The 24,555-nt window shown below is 37.4% G+C and overlaps 1 protein-coding gene across 1 annotated transcript in view; it reads left to right on the plus strand.

The window, feature by feature from the left end:
• Positions 1–24,555, plus strand: part of GPC6 (glypican 6) — a 1,086,745-nt gene that overhangs the window by 734,269 nt on the left and 327,921 nt on the right. The window contains exon 4 of the mRNA XM_065896146.1: positions 9,852–10,017. Coding sequence (XP_065752218.1) covers positions 9,852–10,017 — 166 coding nt within the window. The remainder of the gene's footprint in view (positions 1–9,851; positions 10,018–24,555) is intronic.

Here is a 24,555-nt window from a genome sequence, read left to right on the forward strand (position 1 = left end):
TAATAAAGGCCATATACGACAAACCCACAGCAAACATCATTCTCAATGGTGAAAAACTGAATGCATTTCCTCTAAGATCAGGAACAAGACAAGGATGTCCACTCTCACCACTATTATTCAACATAGTTTTGGAAGTCCTAGCCATGGTAATCAGAGAAGAAAAAGAAAAAAAAAAAAAGGAATACAAATTGGAAAAGAAGAAGTAAAACTGTCACTATTTGCAGATGACAGGATACTATGCATAGAAAATCCTAGAGATGCTACCAGAAAACTACTAGAGCTAATCAATGAATTTGGTAAAGTTGCAGGATACAAAATTAATGCACAGAAATCTCTTGCATTCTATACACTAATGATGAAAAATCTGAAAGAGAAATTAAGGAAATACTCCCATTTACCATTGCAACAAAAATAATAAAATGCCTAGGAATAAACCTACCTAGGGAGAAAAAAGACCTGTATGCAGAAAACTATAAGACACTGATGAAAGAAATTAAAGATGATACAAACAGATGAAGAGATACACCATGCTTTTGGATTGGAAGAATCAACATTGTGAAAATGACTATACTACCCAAAGCAATCTACAGATTCAATGCAATCCCTATCAAATTACCAATGGCAGTTTTTACAGAACTATAACAAAAAATCTTAAAATTTGTATGGAGACAAAAAAGACCCTGAATAGCCAAGGCGGTCTCTAGGGAAAAAAACAGAGCTGGAGGAATCAGACTCCCTGACTTCAGACTACACTACAAACTACAGTAATCAAGACAATATGGTACTGGCACAAAAACAGAAATATAGATCAATGGAACAGGATAGAGAGCCCAGAGATAAACCCACGCACCTATGGTCAACTGATCTATGACAAAGGAGGCAAGGATATACAATGGATAAAAGACAGCCTCTTCAATAAATGATGCTGGGAAAACTGGACAGCTATATGTAAAAGAATGAAATTAGAGCACTCCCTAACACCATACACAAAAATAAAGTCAAAATGGATTAGAGACCTAAATGTAAGACCAGACACTATAAAACTCTTAGAGGAAAACATAGGAAGAACACTCTTTGACATAAATCACAGCAAGATCTTTTCTGATCCACCTCCTAGAGTAATGGAAATAAAAACAAAAATAAACAAATGGGACCTAATGAAACTTCAAAGCTTTTGCACAGCAAACTAAACTACAAACAAGACAAAAAGACAACCCTCAGATTGGGAGAAAATATTTGCAAATGAATCAATGGACAAGGGATTAATCTCCAAAATATATAAACAGCTCATGCAGCTCAATATTAATAAAACAAACAACCCAATCCAAAAATGGCCAGAAGGCCTAAATAGACACTTTTCCAAAGAAGACATAACGATGGCCAAGAAGCACATGAAAAGCTGCTCAACGTCACTAATTATTAGAGAAATGCAAATCAAAACTACAATGAGATACCATCTCACACCAATTAGAATGGGCATCATCAGAAAATCTACAAACAACAAATGCTGGAGAGGGTGTGGAGAAAAGGGAACCCTCGTGCACTGTTGGTGGGAATGTAAATTGATACAGCCACTATGGAGAACAGTATGGAGGTTCCTTAAAAAACTAAAAATAGAATTACCATATGATCCAGCAGTCCCACTACTGGGCATATACCCAGAGAAAACCATAATTCAAAAAGACACATGCACCCCAATGTTCATTGCAGCTCTATTTACAATAGCCAGGACATGGAAGCACCCTAAATGCCTATTGACAGATGAATGGATAAAGAAGATGTGGTACATATATACAATGGAATATTACTCAGCCATAAAAAGGAACAAAATTTGGTCATTTGTAGAGACATGGATGGATCTAGAGACTGTCATACAGATTGAAGTAAGTCAGAAAGAGAAAAACAAATATTGTATATTAACGCATAAATGTGGAACCTAGAAAAATGGTACAGGTGAAGCGGTTTGCAGGGCAGAAATTGAGACACAGATGTAGAGAACAAACGTACGGACACTAAAGGAGGAAAATGGTTGGGATAGGGGGGGGTGGTGGTGTGATGAATTGGGAGATTGGGATTGACATGTATGCACTAATATGTATAAAATGGACAATTAATGAGAACCTGCTGTAGAAAATACATAAATAAATAATAAAAGAAAAGAAAAGACTAATCTAATGTTATACCTTAAGGAACTAGAAAAAAAAAGAGTAAACTGAAACCAACATTTTGTTTATCTCCACTCTAATCTTTATTATCTCCTTCCTTTTGCTAACTTTGGTTTTAGTCTGCTCTTATTTTTCTAGCTCCTTAAGGTATCACATTCGGGTATTAATTTGAGATATTCTCTTTTAATGTAGGCATTTGTGGCTATAATGTTTTGCATGTTGTGTTTTCATTTTTATTTAGCTAATTATTTTCTAATTTCCCTAGTGATTTCTTCTTTAACCTCTTGGTTGTATAGGTGTGTGTGGCTTAATTTCCACATATTTGTGAATTTTCCAGTTTTCCTTCTTACATTGATTTCCAGCTTTATTCTGCTGTGGTCAGAGGGGATACTTTATATGATTGCAGTCTTTTTAAATTTCCTGAGCCTTGAGATGTAGCAATGCGCTTTAACTGATGTTTAGCCATCTCATTAGTTTATTATTAAGCACCCTCCTAGTTGCTGTTTTTTTTTTTTTAATTAGACTCCAGCATTCCAATAAAGTTGATCCTGTCAGCTTTTACTAGTCTCATGGTTACTTCAGTGAAAGGACTGATTCTTAAAGTTTCCTACTCCACCATTTCTGTGATGTCACCCATCTCCCATGCTTATCTTGCAGACATCTGTTACTTGACTTTCTTCAGAAGCCATCCCTGTCTTTATCCTTACCTCCCAATTTTGAGCCAAATGCCCTTTTTTGGGCTCCCTTTACACTGCACTTCCCGAAGACAAATAATTTTTTCCCTGAACTGATTTGGAAGTGAATGTATTCTGAACATCCCAACACTGGTAGAAGGTCTCCTTATTCATCCCCATAAATGTTGGATTAATGAAAGTTGCATGAGTGAATAAAGAAGAAACAAATTTACGTCCTCATGAACTTACTACAAAGCCAATTGATAGGTTGCTAATTGTTAAAGGATTATAATTTAAAAGTACTTAACAGGAAAACTACTTTTAATGTAATTTAATCATTCTTGAGGACTTCAGAAGACACTTCAGAATCTCATGATACATTAGGATGATGAGTAGAAACATCTTATCATTTAATATGACTACAGATTAGAAACTGCGGAGGATGGCATCTACTGTTGCTCAAAAGCACATTTTGAATTTATTCTAGTTAAATAAGTCATTTACATTAACTTGTTTGTCTTTGGGAGACATATCTGTCTTCTGACAGATATGTTTAATTGATTATTTTGGCTATATGATTTCCATAGAAACAAGCACTTGCTAGGGATTTGTTCATTGTATATAAGTAAAGATTTATAACTTCCCCATGTTTTCTTGCTTTTTAAAACTACTTGAAGCGACAATCTTATTTTACATTTTTACATTGGCTACTATTAGGAATTGTTAATGTGAGCACCAAAGCATGAAATGTTGGTCCAGATACAGAAATCTTAAATATATTAAAGACCTGAAATGAATTGCTATTATATGGCTAAGGATACGCTATGCCTCAAATTGCATTTAGAAAACATAAGAATTACTTGCTATAACATCCTGACACACATGGTTAGCCAGGTAGATAAGTCTTAGTCCTACCTCCCAATACAGATTTATTAAGGACTCTTTTTGTATTCCTTGCCATGTTTCAATGTATCTTGCTTTTTTTACCTTTTAAAAAAGAAACACAAACAACAAAAAAAACCCACAAACTAAGAGCTCAATTATTTTTATGTTATTTAATTTATTTTTCAGTTAATTTTACAAGGAACTCTTGTTATAAATTGTATTGTTGCTCCTCAAGTTGTATTATTATTCCTCGAAACTAGTCAACTATAAGTCATTCATTCTACAGACACGGCATCAAAAGAAGTTAACAGAAGGACTAAACCCATGATGCAAAGATTTCATATTGAAATATTACTTGGTTGACTCACAAACTTCTGTCTGTCTTTCCCAGAGTAGGATAATGGAGTAAGAACCATTGACTATTTTCTTTTTTCCCTCTAATATTGTAAATTCTTGACAAAGTATTATTAGTGGTGAAGGACAACATGTAAAAGTTATGTGAAAACACAAATAAGTACAAAAAGGAATGTTGTCATCATCTTTTTTTTCTTCACTTAAAAACGTTGTTTTATTTGTGCCAAGTAGGCCCCACTTTCATAAACATTATAATTTACTCTTTTACCTAAGTTTATTTCCCAGTCTACGTTGAATATCTAGGAAGCTACAGCTACATTTTTAAAAAATATCAAAAATCCACATTACCAACTTAAAAAACTCAACATTTGGTTTCTGAAGCTATATTGTAGTCTTTATTGTTGCTAAATGAGCACAGTTTTCTTCAGTAGGAAATTTTTTCTAATAGTTCACAAAATTTACAAATTCATGGCATTATATTTTTGAGATCTTATTCTATCCTAAATTTTAAATAAGAGTTTAAAATATTTATTTATTTATTTACTTGGCTGCATTGGGTCCTAGTTGTGGCATGCGGGATCTTTTGTTGCAGCGCATGGGCTTCTCTAGTTGCGGCGTGTGGGCTTCTCTCTAGTTGTGGCATGGTCTCTAGAGCACGCGGGCTCAGTGGTTGCACCACACGGGCTCTCTAGTTGTGGCACGCGGGCTCCAGAGTATGCGGGCTCAGTAGTTGTGGCATGCAGGCTCCAGAGCATGTGGGGTCAGTAGTTGTGGCACACAGCCTCCCTAGTTGTAGTGCTCCGGCTCCAGAGCACGTGGGCTCACTAGTCGCAGTGCGCAGGCTTAGTTGCCCCATGGCCTGTGGGATCTTAGTTCCCTGACCAGAGATCTAACCCATGTCCCCTGCATTGGAAGGCGGATTCTTAACCATTGGACCACCAGAGAAGTCCTTAAATATGAGTTTTTAGAACTCCTTTCTTTACTTTGGTTTTGCCAAATATATAGTTGTATCTATTGTTTCAGAATTACCGTTGTGGTTCTTTTAATGTTGCATATTTTCTAGAGACCAGCTGGTGAATGATTTGGTATCTGATGTGTATGAGAGCCTATTGAAATTAAAATCCTAGTATGGAAATTACTCAGAGGAAACTCACCACAAATTTAAACATAGATAATACACCCATTAGAATGACTAAAACAAAAAATAGTAATAATACCAAATACTGGCATTGACGTGAGGAAAACTGGGTCTCTCGCGTGTTGCTGGTGGAAATGTAGAACATGCCGCACTGATCTAGAAAATAATTTGGCAGTTTTTTACAAACGAAACACACTCACCATCTGATCCCTCAATTGTGCTTTCGGGCATTTATCCCAGATAAATGAAAACTTACGTTTGTGCCAAAAGACTGTACATGAATGCTCATGGCGACTTTATTCCTAATAGCAAAGTACTGGAAACAACCCAAGTATCCTTCAGTGCGTGAAGAGTTCAACAAATTTGGTACATCCAAACAACAGAATACTACTCAGCAATAGAAAGGAGTAAATACATGCAACAACTTGAATGGACCTCAAAGGTATTATGCTCAGTTTCAAAAAAATGAAGCTCAGAATGTTATTGGGCTGGCCAAAAAGTTCACTTGGGTTTTTCCGTAAGGTGGTATGGAAAAACCCGAACGAACGTTTTGGCCAGCCCACATACAAAGTACTGATATATGATTCCTACAATGATAAAATTATAGCGATGACAGATAGATTAGTGTTTGCCTGGTGATAGGGACAAGGGGTGGGGTGGAGGAAACACAAGAGCGTTCTTCTGTGGTGACGGAAAAGTTCTGTGAGTCGATTGTGGTGTGGTTACACAAATCTATACATAGGATTAAATTGCATAGAAGTGTCTACACACACACACACACACACACACACACACACAAATGAATGCAGGTTGAAAAAATCATGAAAACTGAATAGGTCTATAAACTCAGTGGCAGCAATGTATCAACCTTAATTTGCTCATTTTGATATTGTCCTACAGCTATATGAGATGTTTCCATTGAGGGAAGGTGAGTGAAGGGTACCCAGGACTCCACTGGTTTTGCAGCTTCTTACAAGTCTATATTGATTTCAATATTAAAAGATTTTTTAAGAGTAGCTGTAGCACAATTATTAAACACTATTAAACATTTAAAAATAGAACCAGCCCTTCATACAACTGGCATTTAAAACAACCTTCTTTTCAGAGGCTTACTTCTAAAAGTCTTCAGTTTGAAGTGGTGATTTTTTATTTCAATTCAGGCATGCAGTTGTGTCGAAAAATATGGTCTGTGAACATAAAAGCTTCAACTTTGCTCCTCCGCTCGGTTTTCTTCTTCTTAAAATGCCCTTTATTTGACCAAGAAGGATATCATTTCCCGAAGTACCGAGAGAGCCATGTTTAACTTGAACAGCACTGTTCTTTTAGGTTATTAAGGCTGTTCAATTTTCACTATTTGTTGCTACCCTGAGTTGGAGACTCTTCTGAAACGTCAGACTGAGAAAATTGTACTAGTTCCAACACACACACACACACACACACACACACAGCAAAGCTTTGGAATTAGTGCAATCAATAACCTTTGAAAACAGAATTTAAAAGCAACAATTGAACGCTAAGATGTATAAAACCATCTTGTGCCTTTCTTCTTTGAATATCAGCATGACCAAGGAATCAAGAAACACACTACAGAGTTCAACTGAAAAAGCATTGATTGAGTGCCTATATATCATAATCATAATACCTTATAATACATGCATGTTATGCAGAGTGGTACAGGTTATAATGATGATAAAAGAGTCCACACTCGCCAAGAGATCTCAAATCTGCATCCCCAATATTGACAAATACCCTAGGTTTTATACTGGCACGTTTAGTGAGAAGAAGCAAAGCATCATATAATACCAATGGTGAGAAAACAAAAAATCCAACAGAGTCAAAGGAAGAAATAGCTTAGCCGGCTTGGGTGAAAATAGGATAGGTCTCTGGAGAGAGACATCAAGGTCAGGAGAGGAATTGCAAGGCTGTGAAAATCAAAACCCTACGGACAGTGGTTTGTAGGACTACAGCCATATACCAAATAATAAAATGTATAAGAATTTGGAATTCCACAGACAGAGTTATCCTCTCTGTTCTCTGAATGGTACGGGATACATGTAGATAAAATAAATTAAAAAAAAAATTCTGCCCAATTGTGGATAAAATTTGGCATTTTCAACAAAATATCCTATAGATATTAGATATCCTATATCTATTAGATAAATAGACATGGTGGCACAGATGTATGCTCAAAAGAAAAGTCACCAGACTCCTCTATTTGTTCTCATTTTTTCGTTTTTGTTTTGTTGTTGGAAACTATGTCTTAGAATTAGTGGATACTAACACATTTTTTAAATAGTTTTATAAAGAAAGGCTAATTATGGACTTCCCTGGTGGCGCCGTGGTTAAGAATCCGCCTGCTAATGCAGGGGACACAGGTTCGAGCCCTGGTCCGGGAGGATCCCACATGCCGCAGAGCAACTAAGCCTATGCGCCACAACTACTGAGCCTGCGCTCTAGAGCCCGCAAGCCACAACTACTGAGCCCGCGTGCCACAACCACTGAAGCCCACACGCCTAGAGCCTGTGCTCTGCAACAAGGAGAAGCCACCGCAATGAAGAGTAGCCCCCACTCGATGCAACTGGAGAAAGCCCGCGCACAGCAACGAAGACCTAATGCGGGCAAAAATAAATAAGTTTTTTAAAAATTAAAAACAAAAGAAAGGCTAGTTATATTTTACTTTATTTGATTTGGACTACTTAATGTGCTAACTTTTTATTGTTGATCGGGTTAATTCGTTTTATTAAAGCCAACATTAAATTACCAGGAAAAATAAAAATCAAAAGGTTAATATGTTATTTTGAAATGTATTACAAATAAGGTGGATTAATGGATGGGTGAGAAGGATAGATAGATGTGTGAAAAATCAGTGTAAGAAAACGTTAAATGTAGAATCTAGGAGTGGGGATATGGGTGTTCACTATAAAAATCTTTCAATTTGTCTGTATGTTTGAAATTTTTCATAAAATTTTGGAAAGAAAATGCAAAAAAGGAAAAACATCAAAAGGACAATCAGAGATTTCGGCGCCCAAATAGATAGATAGACAGATAGATTGATAGATTGCTTCATTTCCTGAAATAATAAACTAGGGACTTTGTCAGTATTCTTGACCTCAAACAAATAGACTGCCAAATATTTCTCCAGCAAAGATGGTTTATTCAGGACCAACAGAGAATTGCAATTTAGCAAAGGAAAGAGAGCACTTCTTTAGAGGGAAAAGAAAGTTGGGAGGGCTGTGATAAACAAAGAGTCCGTGGCTTTTCATTGGCTGAGTCCTTGCCAGGAAAGGAGTCTTTCTTCTTGCCGTTGGGCTCTGCTCTCCTTGCAGGGCTTGAGAGCTCCCCCTTCTGGTCTCCCAACTCTATTTAATTGAGGGTTTCATTCATTAATTTTTTACAGTATACAGCAATTAAGAAAATGTTACAGAAACCAAAGCCTTGCATTAGAAACCTCAAATGTGGTTTGTAGGTAAAGGATAAAATGCAAAGTATCCATTTATATGGTAGTGCAAAGTATCCATTTATATGGAAATACCTTTTCCTGCCCCACCTTTACATTGGTGTTATGCTTTGTCAGTATCTGAATGTTCCAGGCATATATTGTTACCTGGGGGCCCAGATCTGTCCGATAAGACTCTTAACTCTCCAGGAGATCCAAATGATACAAGTTAGGCTTGCCTTCAGATGGAGAGCACAAGAACAGAAACATGTAGCTACTTAACTTAAAGATCAACATTATATGGAACCAACCAAAAAAATACCTCACTAATGTTTATATCCAGTCATGAAAAAGAGCTTTCTGTACTTTTTTCTGATTTTGGTCCACACCATTTTAAATATTCTTTCCTCTTAAAGTCATATTGGAAGTTTCAGTGAGTCTAAAAAAGACCTGATTGGTTTAGAATTGATTAACCTAGGAGTATTCACTGCTTATCGTATTCAAGGTAAATAGCACTTGATTAGGGGTTGATTAGTAGCTCCTCTGAATTACTGCAAGCACTTCTCTTCACATTCAACATTGGATCCATCTTCCAAAGTTCCCAGAACTGCAAAGCTTCAGATTCCTGAAGAGGGTGCCTTGACAGTTCCATTGCTTCTAAGCAGGCCTGGGTCTCAGAAATCCCAGACAAGTTGATATTGATCCTTTTAAAAAAGTTATGTACAAAGGAAGTGTTTCTGCAAACCTCCTTTAGAAACAGGGTCAAATAACCAGTTGGAAAATTTTCTAAAGGTGTCACGTTAAACTTTAATAATACCTTCATTTTTATGGGGTTTTAACTTTGGAAATTGCTTTCACATGCATTATCTCATTGCATGTTCTATTTCATTGAAACAGTGTCTAGGTTTTAGGGCTAAATTGCAATGACATAGATATCAAAATGTTGACAAGGACAATTCAAGAAAAATGATTACTACTATGCCAAACAGAAGTATTGACAAGGAACTGACTGACTTAAAGATCAAGTACTACAGTGTGTTAAGATTCTGATGGTTCCTTTAGCCCGCTGCCCTACTGCTGGAGCTTTCTCAGAGCCATTTCACCTTTTTTTTTTTTCAAGGAGGAAATGAGTCACTTCTTTTTGTCTCCTTCCATCCTTCTTATTTCTGATTTTCTTTTTCTTTTCAATCAATCTCCAGGTGAGCCCGACCCCAGGCTGCATCCGTGCGCTCATGAAGATGCTGTACTGCCCTTACTGTCGGGGACTCCCCACGGTGAGACCGTGCAACAACTACTGCCTCAATGTCATGAAGGGCTGCCTGGCAAATCAGGCTGATCTCGACACCGAGTGGAATCTGTTTATAGGTAAGGAGCGGCTCAGCGGATCCAAGGAGAGGGGTGTGGGAACAGCAGGCGTCCGTGGTACCTGATGGGCAGGTCCAAACTGGTGATGACTTGTAGAGACTAGGAGGATTAAAACAAACACAGGTGCGTCCGCGCGCGCGCGCACACACACACACACACACACACACACGCGCGCGCACGCGCACACACACAGCGTTTAGCAAATTATAAATATATTGCATTTTCTTTATTTTTTGTAAACCTGAAAAATAAGACTTCCTGGTCTATTGTGAAGGACAGTCCTGTTACAGATTGTACGAGCCAGCTGTACTGAATTAGCTGATCTCTCTGATGAAGATAAAAGTAATCTTGTTGAATTTCTGGGAGCTCCTGTGAGTAAGGGACATGTTAGAAAAGAATCTTGTTTTAAGAAAAAGCCCACAGTACTGTCTCTTTCTTATTTGTAGTATCTGAACATAGTCACAGATATTAGTAAACAATTCCTTCCTTAAACATCTATGATGAAAATAACTCAATATTTTTGCTAAAATATGCAGATTTTCTTCCTCAGTCTCTAGAGAAGAATGTTTTCAGCACAGCAGCATGAAACAGCCTTCCTGTCTTTAGAAGGGAGGAAGGAGGGAGGTGGGGAGATACAGGGAAGTTCTGTGAATCACCACTGTGGTCTGGAGTGGCAGAAACCACTCATGAGTCTGCACTGCCGAAAGATATTTCCCAAATAGCTATCCAAGGATGAAAGGACAAATTTCATAGGTAGGCTTCTCCCAGGAAAATGCACAGACCTTGAAAGAGTAAATGTGTTTTCTCCCCCTCTGTCAAATGGCCTTCAAATAAAAGTACTTTCAGTTGCTTTTACTGGGATTGCATAGTGACAAGCAGAGTGGTGCCAGTAACAGTGGCACTCGTCAGCCTCGGAGGGACTAAGTTATTTATGCAAACCTCTAAACCAGAAGGCTTGAGTAAAGTCTTCTGACATCTAAGATTTGGGTAAGAAAGGAAAAAGATGCATCGGAATGCAAAGAAACCTTAGCCCACCGTGCAAAAATGCGCATTCAGCCTTGGCGTCAAAAGCCATTACCTGACACGCTATTATGCTCAGGAAGCCCAGAGAAAACCGTTTTGAAGTTTTAGAAAAAAGATTTTAGAGTGGGTAGATCCAAATGGAAGTCATCCAACAAAATCTCAGAATTCATTACAGAGAGAATAAACTGATGTATTTCTTCTCTCTCCCTTCAGTGGGAGGACAAAATCCTTTTGTGTGATCTTGGGTTACCTCATTTGAGAAATGAAGGAGTTTTTAAAAAGTTAATCATTAAGGTACCTTTCTAACTCAAAAATGATATGATCCTTTGCTACGATTTTTGTTCTTTGCTAAGATTTTGGAGAGAAGTATGAATATTTTTTAAAAAGTAAGCCTGATCTTCTAAAATATAAATTTACATGAATTTTGGCAAAGATGCTACCTAAATAATGCTAATTAAAAAATACTCTCATCCTTCATTAGTCTACTCAATTCAAAAGGAAAAAGTAATTCAAATGTATTATATTGGTATAATCATATTGTCACTTGCATATGTAAAGCCTAAACTAAAACACTTTTATAAATCATTGAGAGTGGTAAAATTAAAACAAATCTGTAAATTAAATGCAAACTATAAGTAAAAAAAAAAAACTTAAGGTTACCCAAAAAAGTACTCTCATCAAGAAATCTAAAAAGATTTACCTATTTAGAAAAACAGATAAAACCTCATCGCATCACCACTCTTGAATCATAAAGATTATTCATACGGTTTGGTTGAAACTGCCGTAATTCATAGCACAGTTAAACTGTTTTGGTCAGCTTGCAATTTATTGATGAAAGTAGGCATGTGGATTTTGTTAAGTAGAGCAGGACACGATTAAAAATGAGAATATGGGCTTTTTAACTTGTAAGAGCAACAGTGACTTCTTAATTGGCTTTTTTTTCTCAGTCCTGGCTGGGTATTTGACGTGAAACAAATCCTTCTACTTCAATCAACTGGGTTTCCTAGATGCCAGTTTGATGTGAAATTGAATGTCTGGAAAATCATTTCATTTAAAAACCTAAAATTTGAACCCAGCCTATGTTGGAGTACCTGATGTTGTACCATACGTTGGAAGGGAACCTCATGGCAGTCCTACCGTCCTAATATATTTCATACCTCTTGCTCCCCTATCTCATTTTTTATTTGTCCTAGAGATCTCGAAGAAAATTCTTCCAATTTTCTTTCTTTGGGTTTTCCTACGGCATTGAGAATTGACCACCCACCTAGACTTATAGGGCAAAATATGTTCTTACTAATACTTGTCCGGATGTGAAGCGTTAGTTCACGAATTTATTACATGAATTAGTCAAATGTGCCAAGTCCATTTCCTACACAGATACGTCCAAGATGACAGTGTTCATGAACGCAGCAGCGAAAGATCAGTGAGCAAATCAGTAATTCAACAAAAATTACTTATAATAGCCCTCTCTCTGATTAGCACCTGCATCCCATCACTCTTGGGCTCCCAGCATCTTGTCATCAAACCCTTTACTCCTACTGCTGTCAGTTGCACGTGCCGTCTCTGTCTGCTACGTTAATGTCCTAGTTTATACATTTTTAATACATGGTCATCTAAAATGTTAACAGTGACATTCAAGCAACCATCAGTAAAAACAAAGATCGAACTGGTGGTACATTCTCATCATCTTTAATTATGAATTAATTGAAAGTGATTTGTAACGATTTAGAATTCAGTTGGTGTCTGCATCATGTCAAAAGAAAGGCACTCCACTGATAAAATGAAATGTTTTAAGTGTTCAAGTAAAAACCCCAGTGGTATTCCATTCAGTTCTGAGGTCCTGTAGTTTTTTTTTTCTTTTTTGTTTTTTTTAGTCCTAGGGGAAAAATAAATCAGGAGTTCTACTTGGGATATATTTTCATAGTCTGAGGGAAAACGGTTTGTGGGCAGAACGCAGTCGTTTCGGTAATGTCCTGTGGTTCTTTTGAGTGTTTGGCATTGATACCAGCATTCCACAGATAAGAGTTGTTCCATTGGACAAGGGACCACGTTGCAGATTACACCTAGCTTGTGAGCGCAAAAGTTAAGGCTGAAGTTACATTTATATGGCTATAATAAATCTTGCTTCTACTTAAGAATCTAGGATATGTGGGAAAGCCTCCTCCTAACATCTGGTACCTTCTGTAACTAGAGAATAGAATGGACTGAGAATTAGAAAGGAAAAAAAAATGGTTTTTCAGTATTAGGAAGCAAATGTTGGTGAGACTAAAGATGGATTCTGTGTTGTTCTGTCATTTTTTTATTACTGAAGTGCTGTAGGATACTTATTACTGTAAGTAAAAGGCAAAATGATCTCTGTAGTTCCATGTAAAAGTGAGACCTTAACGTGTTTTTTCCCAACACGGGAGCTTAAGTTTTCAGGTTATCCCAGTTAGTGAACGCTTAGACTCTTAACATATTAATCCAACTCATTTTATTGAGTAAGCTAGACACGTACATTTTTTTGCCCTCAGGGAATTTGATGTAGTTAAATTAATTAATTATCAACTGTGATAAAGTGTTATGAAAATAGAAGCACAGGATGCTAAGTTTCTCCTCAGCGGGGGAACTTAACCTCATCCGGGGGGTCAGGGAAGCCCTACCTTGCTAAGTATAGAATAAAATACTTATTCTATTGAATAAGTATTGAATTATCATTGTCAAACATAGTTGATGTTGAGCAGCCGTAATATATATAATTGTGACATTATAGGCCCCAAGTATTAGCAAGTCCCCATGACGACTTCAATAGGTCTAGCGCGATCTATCAGCGGTTCTTAAATACTTGGTTTATTTTTGACACGTTTTACGATCAACTCTCACCACCACCACTGCAACTGACTTGAAATGATAAGATTTGGAAAAATGTGTGTTCCTTTTTTGTCCAGAAAAGGTTGAGTTCTCTGGTCTATTGGTACCCTCTAATGAGGGAGAGACAGAAGAGCAGTATTTTTAATTTAAGCCTTTAGGCCTTGGGCACTCGTAGATCAGACAAACCAGTGATATCAAACTTTCTGGGCTTTCTTCCTCCTTTCAAACCAATCAATTACTAAAGTCTCAAGACAGAAAACTGGCACGAGAACACAAACAGAAAACCCAGTGTAAGTACCACATCTGTGCCAGGCCAAGAGACAATGCAGTGGGTACTGTTCATTCATCCTCTCATTTATTCATATATACAGCACACGTTTGCTGAGTGTCTAGCATGGATCTTGCTCTGGTGTAAGCATTGGAGTAGAGAAGGTAAGGCCCTGCCTGCTGAGAACAGGGCTCAATATATGTTCTTTGAATGGAATAAACGGAAACAAGTAGGCAGAGGAATGGACAGGAATGCAGGCTGTTCTGTTTTACTTTGTAAGTCTACTCTTTTAATGGAAGTATGACTACATCAGTCATTTAAAAAGTGCATATCCCTGTTGTTAACGGACTCTATGAGTGCAGGGATGGCAGAAACAAATCAGATAATGTGCCTGGTTCTTTCATTGTGACAGCTGCTATCGAGTTGTAAATTAGAGCCAGCCGCAAGGAAGCTGTGTTAGGTCAGTCAAAGGACTCGTGTCATCTTATAAATGGCTGTTTGGGGACACGGATGACTTTCTTAGGACCTGTAAGAGTTGTTTCATCCTCAGGGTATTTAGTGCATTCACAACTTTCTGTCTGGGGGAAATGTTGCTAGATAAACACGTATCGTTTCTTATAAGTAAACTTGGGTTATCTCTTTATAAAATGTACAGGACTGTGAGATGTTGCATTTCAGAAGGATATAAAATAAACACAAGGAGCTATTTCAAGCGTTTGTATGAGATACTCCTTTCAAAGACTTTCTTAAGCATGAAATCCTATAAATCTGATACATGTTTTAGTTATAAAGAATTCCGTAGTAAATGTGATATGACCGTGGCTGATATATCCTGAAATGCCATGTTTCAAAAACCTCTAGACCCTAAACATAGAAAATTATTTCAAGAACTGTAGCTAGCAGCAAGCTCTCAAGGCTTCTTCATCTCTACTTTGTAGAGAGAAGACAAGAGCCTATTCAATAATACAGGCCAGAAACTCAACTCTTAACTTGAGGAACAATATAGCCAAAGCAATTATGGTAGAATCTGATCTCACTGTTAGCTATAGAACTTACTTTTGCCCTTGTGCGTTCCTAGAAGCACCAAGAAAGATTTAAAAAAAAACAACAGAAACACTTTATTTTCTATCAGTTGAAATCTAACCCCTCTCAAGCCTCTGCCTTCCTTTTATAGTCATCGATTCAATATTCCTCATTTCTCATGGACATTTATCATATGCTGTGTTCTCTCTGTAATGCTGGCAGAATGCATAAGCAGTGCTAACTGCTCACTGAGAAAAATCAAAAAGAAAGAAAACAGTTGGCTGGTACCCAGCAGCCTTTCACGAGCAGCATTTGTTATCAATTTCCTACGTTTAGAAAGCGCTTTACTTCTGAACTCTGCATACGTGAAAATATTTCTCTATGACACAAGAGGGTTAAAGTCTTAAGGGTGGTATAATGTATGGGGCGATTCAGCAAACACAGAGGGAGGCGTTTCCTGACCTCTGAACACTTACTAATACTGATCGGCAACTCAAGGGATTCATGGGACTTGAATTTCCATTCTGAATCAAGCAGATTTTCCCATGGATCAAAGCAGGCAAAGCACATGAAACCTAAAATTCCTTGGTGTAATAGACAAGCAGCCCTTCTAAGGTATGCAGTATGTGTTTCCCTGATCCCCAGTGCCAACTCCTGTTCATCCATCTCTTCCAGTTCCCACATACTCAACTTCTGTACAATTTATAATTATAGTTATTCCATTTTCTACTTACTGATGACTATAAATGACATTCTAAATTAGAGTTTCAAGTTGGAATTCATGGTGCAATATGACACCAACCAATGGTCTGTAACATGGCATACCTATTTTTGCAAGTATAAAATTCTTTAGGATATAAAATGTTCCATTTATACTGGGAATTTCACTGAAATACCTCTCCTGCCTTATCATGCTCTCCAATTTCTATGAGAACCAGTTACAGAAGGATTTCGTTTACCAGGAGAAAGCAGAACACATCAGAATTATTCAAAGTGGCTAGAGAATTGCCTTTGTGTTTGGGATTTTACCTTTTGCTTTTAATTTACACTTTAATTTCAGGGTTTCCTATAGATAAGTGGTTTAATTTGATAATCATTTCAAAAAGTACTTGTGTTTAATAATCAACATCTGATTTTAGTAACATGATAGTTTTCACTGTCATGTTTTCAAGTTCAAGCTATAACACAAGATGTCTGACTTTTGGCATGTCAAGAGAAAATATTTGATGATTCTTTAGAATGGGATTCAACAGATTCCAAGTTAAATAGATCCCAGAAACCCAGGCGAAAATCAGACACTACCATTAGCCCGGTGACATGCTTAGCAATTCTGATTTCAGGAGATGAGAGAAACATGAGGTAGAAGAAAGCGTTATGCTGTAGAAGCTAGAAAATAAGAGATATAGATAGGGTGAGGTTAGTGGATTGGTAAAGAAAACGCTAAAACGCGTGACTGTTTACAAATAGCAAACTTATAACACGCCCCAAGGCCACTGCGACCTAAAAGTCCTTCATGTGGTGACCTATTTAATAGAATAAAGGGGTGGGGGAAGTTACCTCCTGAAGTATTTAGATCACTCTAAAAGTCCTGATTAGTAGCTAAGATGAAAATCTTTATTTTAACCCAAATAAGAAATCCTTGTATAATGTTGCTGTACTTTATTAAAACATCTTAATAACAGTAGTGTTAAATGAGGGTACTTGGACTTCATTTCTCAAAAACATAACATTTACATTAACATAGAGTAGAACTGCTGATCATGTCTTAATGTTTGAGTCACTTTTGAAATTAGTTTTGATTTTCCTCAGACTTTCTTTAACACTAAAAAAGCCTTTTCGAATCTTATTCTCTTCATCTTCTTTTCTTTGTGGATTGTTTATTATGAGCAACCTCCAAGGAACCAGGGGAGAAGCCAGATTAGAAGAGACGGGCCTGTGAATTATTCTGATGGTTAAAAACAGGTTTTCATTGGTTACTCTAAAAGGGAAATGGGTATAAATGTCCTTGGGAGTAATTTAAACTTTTGAGAACCTTCATGGTCTGTGAAAACCGTGAACTTGTAAGTCACTTTAAAAATATTGTGTCGGGCTTCCCTGGCGGCGCAGTGGTTGAGAGTCCACCTGCCGATGCAGGGGACACGGGTTCGTGCCCCGGTCCGGGAGGATCCCACATGCCGCGGAGCAGCTGGGCCCGTGAGCCATGGCCGCTGGGCCTGCGCGTCCGGAGCCTGTGCTCCGCAACGGGAGAGGCCACAACAGTGAGAGGCCCGCATACAGCAAAAAAAAAAAAAAAAAAAATTGTGTCTACAGATGTTTGGGAAGATAGCCAGGAGAGAATTTAAATTAAAATAGAGCATGAAATATGCCTTGTCCTTCAAATAACAGCTTATATATAAATCCCACATAAAAAAAAGATATGTCCTCGATTTTTTTCTTTGCATGGATTTAAATAATTTGATACATTAAGAATTTCCTTTATTATGATCTCTGAAGAAGTGAAAATTAGAAAGAGAAATGAAAAATAAGTCATTGAATATATGACATTACCCCAAGAAGAGATATATCTATAAGTATCACATTTTTATTCTTTAAGGTGCAGGGATCTTCTAGAAAGATAACACTGACAATTAAATGTCAAAAAAAAAAAAGGTCAGTATTCACCACTAAAATCTCAATGCTCAGGAAATTAACTGATTTAATGAGAGGCCTAAAAATAATATCAGATGGAATAAATAAGCTAGTAGATGTGAGAGAGTTTTGGAAGTACTCTTGGGTTGCCAGAGCTGATGTGGTCTTGAGATTGACTGAATCAGAAAGTGACTCCTGTCTTACCTCGGCCCTACATCTATCTCCCTTAGCGTCATACCAGCTTGAAAAAGTCAGGTCTCCCAGAGGAAGCAGAACCATTCCTATGGAAAAGAGTTTGTTGACTTCAAGAAGGAGAGTATTCTCAGAATCCATGACAATCAGCTGGGGAGGGCAGTTTGGAGCCCTTGATCTTATTACTTACGGATAGGTCTCCTGATTTTCTAAATTCAACGTCCTAGACTTTTTTTAGGTTAGTTCTTTACCTTTAACATAGTTTAGTGCTCCAAATTCTTCTGTGTTAACATAGTCATAGCAATGTATTTCGTAGTCCAAAATCTATGTGTGACACCCAACCAGATGGGAAAACTGAAATCACCGATAGTCCTAAGAGTGTTAGGCAGGAGTAATTCTACACATGTGCCCAGTGCACTTTTAAGGTGTGGATCGTGCTAGGAGCTGACTTCTAGAAGGTAACTCCGCAAAGTGAAATATATATGCATACATCCCTTCATTCATCAGCCTTGTAGTATTTTCTGTTGAATTGCTGTGTCTGAATATGAAATATTTGGCAAGTTCATGGTGACCCGATTTAATATATGCCTAATACTACCATTTATTGGTTGAAGATCCAAATCTATACTCCTCAAGGTTGTCCATGAGAGAATGAATGTTCAAGTGTGTCTTGCTATTTACCTGCAGTTATAGTATCCAAATTCTAAAACTATGAGAGAGTTGTAAGAAACTTTATTCCCCTTTTTGGGTGGTTCTGGGTTCCATCTGGAGAACATGACATGCGTATAACAATAGCTAACACGTATTGGACATTTACTTTCTATCAGGCAATACTGTAATCTTTTTACACTTCTCATCCTCACCACAACCCTATTAAGTGGTCAATATTATGATTTCCATTGTACAGATAAGTGACCTGTCCAAGGTCATCCAATGTGCAATGCCAGGATTTGGCTTCAGAGCCCAGGTTTTACTAAGTGTTTAGGAAGTAACTCTTAGTCTCTGGCTATATGGATTGATGGGTGTATTGGGAGAAATTGAGTATTTACTCTTGCTGACGCTGTCCAATAGGATTTTTTGCATCAGTGGAAATAATCTAGGTCTGAGCTGTCCAGCAGAGTATCACTAGCCACATGTAGCTATTGAGTACTTTAAATATGTCTAACGAGACGGATCAACTGAATTTTTATTTTATTTTATTTTGATTAATTTAAATTTAGTCACATGTAGCTTTTGAGCACTTAAAATGTGACTAATATGTCTGAGGAGCTAAATTTCTCGTTTCATTTTAATTTATTTTAATCTCTCTAAGTGGTTACGGCTTACTCTATTGGACAGTGCAGGTTTAGACCATTAAAACACCTGTAATTTCCATCACGTGGCTCAGCATCTGAATATGTCCAGTTCTCTTCAAAAAGGTGTTTATTAGGTGCCTTTTTTGTGCTTAGATCAAGACTGGGCGTATGGTGGACACAAAGGAAATAAAAACTGTACTACCCGATCCTGAGAAATTATAATTTTCCGAAGAGTTGAAAAGTGTGCTTTCAAAGTGGGAGTTTGGTTCAGTGAAGACCACATAGTTGCAAGCAATAGTCCTTGAATCACTGCATGAATTTGAATCCTGACTCCACTATATATTATTGTGTGTGACTTGGCGAACATTATTTAACCTTCATAAATCTCAGGTGTTCTCTCATCAATAAACTGGAGATAATAGAACCCACCTCTTAGCTTTGTGAGGATTAAACTAGATAATGTATATACATACATCTGAAGGATAAGACATGTCCACAAAGGTGGCACTGAAGGAGAAGCCATGTGGGTTTCTGTTCAGGTAAATAACCTATGAAGGTATGAGCAGAAAATAGAAAGTAGGGAATAGAAAGCAACAGAGTAGGCAAGGAGACAGTGGAGGATCAGGGTACTAGAATCATGCATACAAAAGAGGTAACAAGGGCAGGCTGAAAACCACAGGAAAAATGGTAAGAGGATAGTTAATCAGGAAGAATTGAAGGGACAAGATTAGAGAAAGTGCACCTCATCACAAAAGCTTCTTTTTATGCCTGTTTGTGGGTTTGCCTTAGCTCCTGGGAGGCAGAATCCATCCCAGTAGAGAGGACCTTGCTGTTGCCCAGGTGAACAAGCACTTGGTGACACTAAGATGAAAAAACAGTGGTGCAAAGGTAAGAACAAGCATGATGTGCTTAAGTGCTTGTGAGGAAACCAGGCAAGCTGAAATAGACGTGCTTGCTGGTGTGTACTGGAAGGTAGGATTGGTCAGGACTGAATCGTTGAAGCTTTGAAATTCAGGCCAAATACTTGACTTTCTTTTGTCTTGTAGGCAATGACAAGTCACAGGGCATTTTTATCCAAAGAATGGCAGGATCTAAGCAATAATCTGGCATCAAATAAAGGATGGATAAGGCCACTGGTAGTGAGACTGTCACCTAAGCGTGGCATGGAAGGAGAAAAGAAGACAGCACTAATGATAGAGGTGAAAGTAAAAATGTATAGGACTTCATGGCTAAATATAGGCAACTAAATGTAGAGGGTAAAGAAACACATCAGATCTAAGGTAAACATGTGAAAGAAGGAGGGTGCTGTCAGCCAATAGAAAAGCTAGCTCAGGACATGGCAAACATGGATTTTTCCCATCTATTTAGTGCTTGTTGGACTTGAGAAACAGTGGTCCCCAAAATAGGAATGTCCAATTGAATGCTGAAAATAGTAGTGTTTTATGTTCCTAGAACAGGAGACAGGGATGCCAAGAACCATTGGAGGGTTTCCACTCCAAATGATTCCGTAGCCAACTTCCCTAATCAACTCTGTCAGATTGTGTCCTGAATCCCTTCTTGTGGGTACCACACAGGTGCCTGCATGTTCTCCCCCTGTGAAATTATACTATCTTTACCCCTAAATGTTAAACATTTACTAGCCTGCTCATCAATGTGAATTCTCAGAATGAGCCTTTATCTGTACTCCCCAACCTCTTTAATCAAGTGTAGTTAGAATGTCAACTGTGTAAATATGTGAATGCTTAGCGGGATGAGTCAATGGAAACATGCATTGATTGCTCCCCAAGATATATTTTCTCACAATTCAGGAACCCCTTGATGGTCATATTTATCATATATATTGAGATTTTATCATTGCAGTCAATCCAAGAGGAAAGTATTTTCTATTGGCTTTGACTTTTGCCATCCTCAATGCATGAAATCTAGGGTTACTTTGTTCATTTCTGGCCAATGCCAAGTTCTGAATTTCATATTGAGGCATGGAATTTGTTAATTTTATAAAAACAAAAACGTGCCTCTGGGGCATTCATTTCCTTCGCTGGCAAGAATGCCATGTATTAGAAAGCAGCCCCTTCATTGCATACCATATGGCACAGCTGTCACCAATGAAAACTCAACTTGTAAGGACCAATGTAATCTATTCATTAGTTTCTGAACATGGAGTCCCCTCTAGGAGCAAGGCAAACACACACAATGCAGCTTTTGCAATGCAACATTGGAAGGAGCAGTGAGATTTTATTTTATTTTTTTGAATCTCATAGTGCCAAGTTACTGATTTAAGAATGCCCTAGAGTATAAATTATTTCTCCAAACCCCTATAATGACTTTTGTCAAACGCCTTCTGCTTAGCCCATTAAAGGTGAAAACCATGAAATATTATTTGATTTGTAACCCAAGAAAACGCCCTAAAACCACCTGTCCCTCTTTGGAAAGCCGCCAGAATAAAGTGAGAGTAAAGGTCGCGTCTGAGGATGATAATTGGAGGTTGCAGCATGTAGCTCTGATCAAAGGTTGAGCCCATGGCTACATGTAGGCTTCCAGTCTCTTTGGGAGGATTTCCATTTATTTTTCTTAACCCACATAGGAGTCCTGGGTTCTGAGGTCAACATTTCAAATAGTTTAGTAGTGGCCATACAACATTAAAAAAAAAAAAGAAAAAAACGTGATGATGAATTGTGTTGAATAGTTATTATGTTTTCCTTTGAATTTGATTTGGAGAAGCTGATTTCAGGATACATTTAATTTCCATGTGGAATTGGTAGATATTAAACTCCACTTCTCCTGAGTGCCTCGGGTATTTTTTAAAAATCACTTTACTTCTGCTGTGCCATCCATCGATTCCTATACATTTCACCAGTGATCACTGGGCATCGGATTGCCAGTGTTCATCACAAGCTTGTTAAATTAACCTTCAACGTGTAAGACAGGAAAAGTTGAGTTTAAAGCTGCATCCGGGCATTTTTTAAGACGCAGAAATTAACAGCTTGGAAATGCAAAGTCATAAAGTTTAAGGATCATTTGACGAATCGATTATAAGATAAAAATCAAATTATTTTATCTGAAACTTCTTAATCTGGCAGAGAAACATGAGCGATGCTATGATGGTTTAGGAACGCGCCCGTGATCCTTCCTGATTAACTGTGTCCATTTATACAGGAATGTTGCAGTAATCTATACTAACTGAGAAAAGGACATCAGCATTATATTATCGCCTTCTAGAAGGCATTTGGGAACTTATTTAAGATTTAGGCTTGACTCTTTACTGACTGCTTATTGGCTGTCAGGTAATATTATATCTGATATTTTTATACTTTAAGAAATGAGCCATACTTAGCGTGTCATTTGTGCTTAGAGTGTTTCTTTATTTCATTTAAGTATCTTAACATCCTCCTGAACATACAAACTCTTTTTGTTGATCATTTAAAGAGACACTTTTAGCTAAGCCTTTAGTTGAATGAATAAAATTCCAAATTAGAGGATCTTACATACCAGGGGTTTAATATGTGTATATTGCATTAAGCTTGACAAGTGGGTTTTGTATACTAGAGACTATGATAAAGAAATGGCTTTACAAATGGTTATTCTCCAGTTTTGATCTGCTTGAAATCGAATTATTTTTTAACATTTATTGTGAAATAATTTTTGACGTACAGAAAAGTTGCAAAAATAGTATAGTTCACATATACCCTTATTCATTTTATCCTAATGTTAACAACGTACATACATAACCGTATAGTACAACAGTCAAAACCAGGAAATTAACATCGATAAAAAATTATAGATATATTGATATACTATATATTTATACTATACTATTTATACCATGCTATTTATAGTATATTGATATACTGTATATAGCTATACTATTATTAACTGAACTACAGATCTCATTCTAATTCTACTAGTTTACCTTTTTTGTGTTTCAGGATCTAATTCAGGGTCCCGTGTGCATTTAGATGTCTTCTCTTCTCATTCTCTCCCAGTGTGTGACAGCTTCTCAACTCTCCTTGTCTTTTATGATCTTGATACTTTCAATGAGGACTGATCAGCCATTGAGCAGATTTATTCTCAAATAATATTTTTTAATGTTGGGGAAACATTTTTATTGTTTCCTAAACTCTCATAACGTACCTGGACTTCATCACAAATGTTTTCCTGTAGTAGAGTTCTGAGAAATAAGTAGGAGCATATGAAGAATACCGTAATTACTGCAATTCTGGAAAAGTAATTTACTGGCTGTATAAATTGAACAGATTTCAAATAGAGCGGATAGGCCATAAAAAGCGAGCAGGATATTGAAAATAAATATTTTGGGAGCTGGGAAATTGCTGGTTAAATGCACATACCAAACGTAAATATTTTGCTAACGTTTGTATAACTTAGTTTCTTAAAACTAAAACCATAAGGGTTTTTTTTTAATTAAAAAAATTCAAAAAGGTACTAAGACGATTAAATGTTTGCAGACATCATTCTTCCTCTTGTCCATCTGGTAGATATGAGACACCTAGAAAAACTTTCGTTTTGTGATAACTGGGTTAAAATTAAGCCCCCCCCAAAAAAAACCTTGCAGAATTCTTTCTAAATTTATAATTAGCTAAAGCCGATTTAGGGATGATTCATTGTGGAAAACGGTGAAAATAGTTAAAAGAGGTGGGGAGCATGATAGAGGAAAAGATCACGAAATCTGGTTCTAGAAAGACCTAAAGTAAAGCCCCAACTCAGCCACTTGCTAGTTGTCTAGAAATCTGTGGCCTCCAGCATTCACAGGTTCTTGTGCTAAAACCAGGTGGTTTTCCAAGAAAATAGCACTACCCTGAGGTATGTCCTCTGCCATTGCCATGTTCACATCTGCTCAAGCAAAACCTCCCAAGGGGCCTGTAAGCTTCAGAAGAGGATGTCAGTAACATGAATTACCTTTATTAACAACAGCAAGTTCTTCTGCATTATTTTATTTAATCATCAAAACAGTCCTAAGAGACAGGTGAAATTATTTTCCCCATTTTACAGAGCAGGAAAGTGAGCCTCAGAGAGCACCAGGTCACACTGCCCTGAAGTGGTGGAGCCAGGGTGCCAGGCCAGGTTTGTCAGAAGCAAAGCCCACGTTTTTAATGGGTAGGCTGTGTGGCCCACCCAGAGGAGAGCCAGAGAAGATAGGTCTGCTGCCAATCACAGGCATAGAATAACTGGCCTCCACATCCCATCCACAGCGGTAACTATGAACTCACTTTTTATTTTGGTTTTTGATCAAAAAATAACATT

Source organism: Phocoena phocoena, chromosome 18, assembly GCF_963924675.1.
Source record: "Phocoena phocoena chromosome 18, mPhoPho1.1, whole genome shotgun sequence".
In the NCBI taxonomy this organism is placed as follows: domain Eukaryota; kingdom Metazoa; phylum Chordata; class Mammalia; order Artiodactyla; family Phocoenidae; genus Phocoena; species Phocoena phocoena.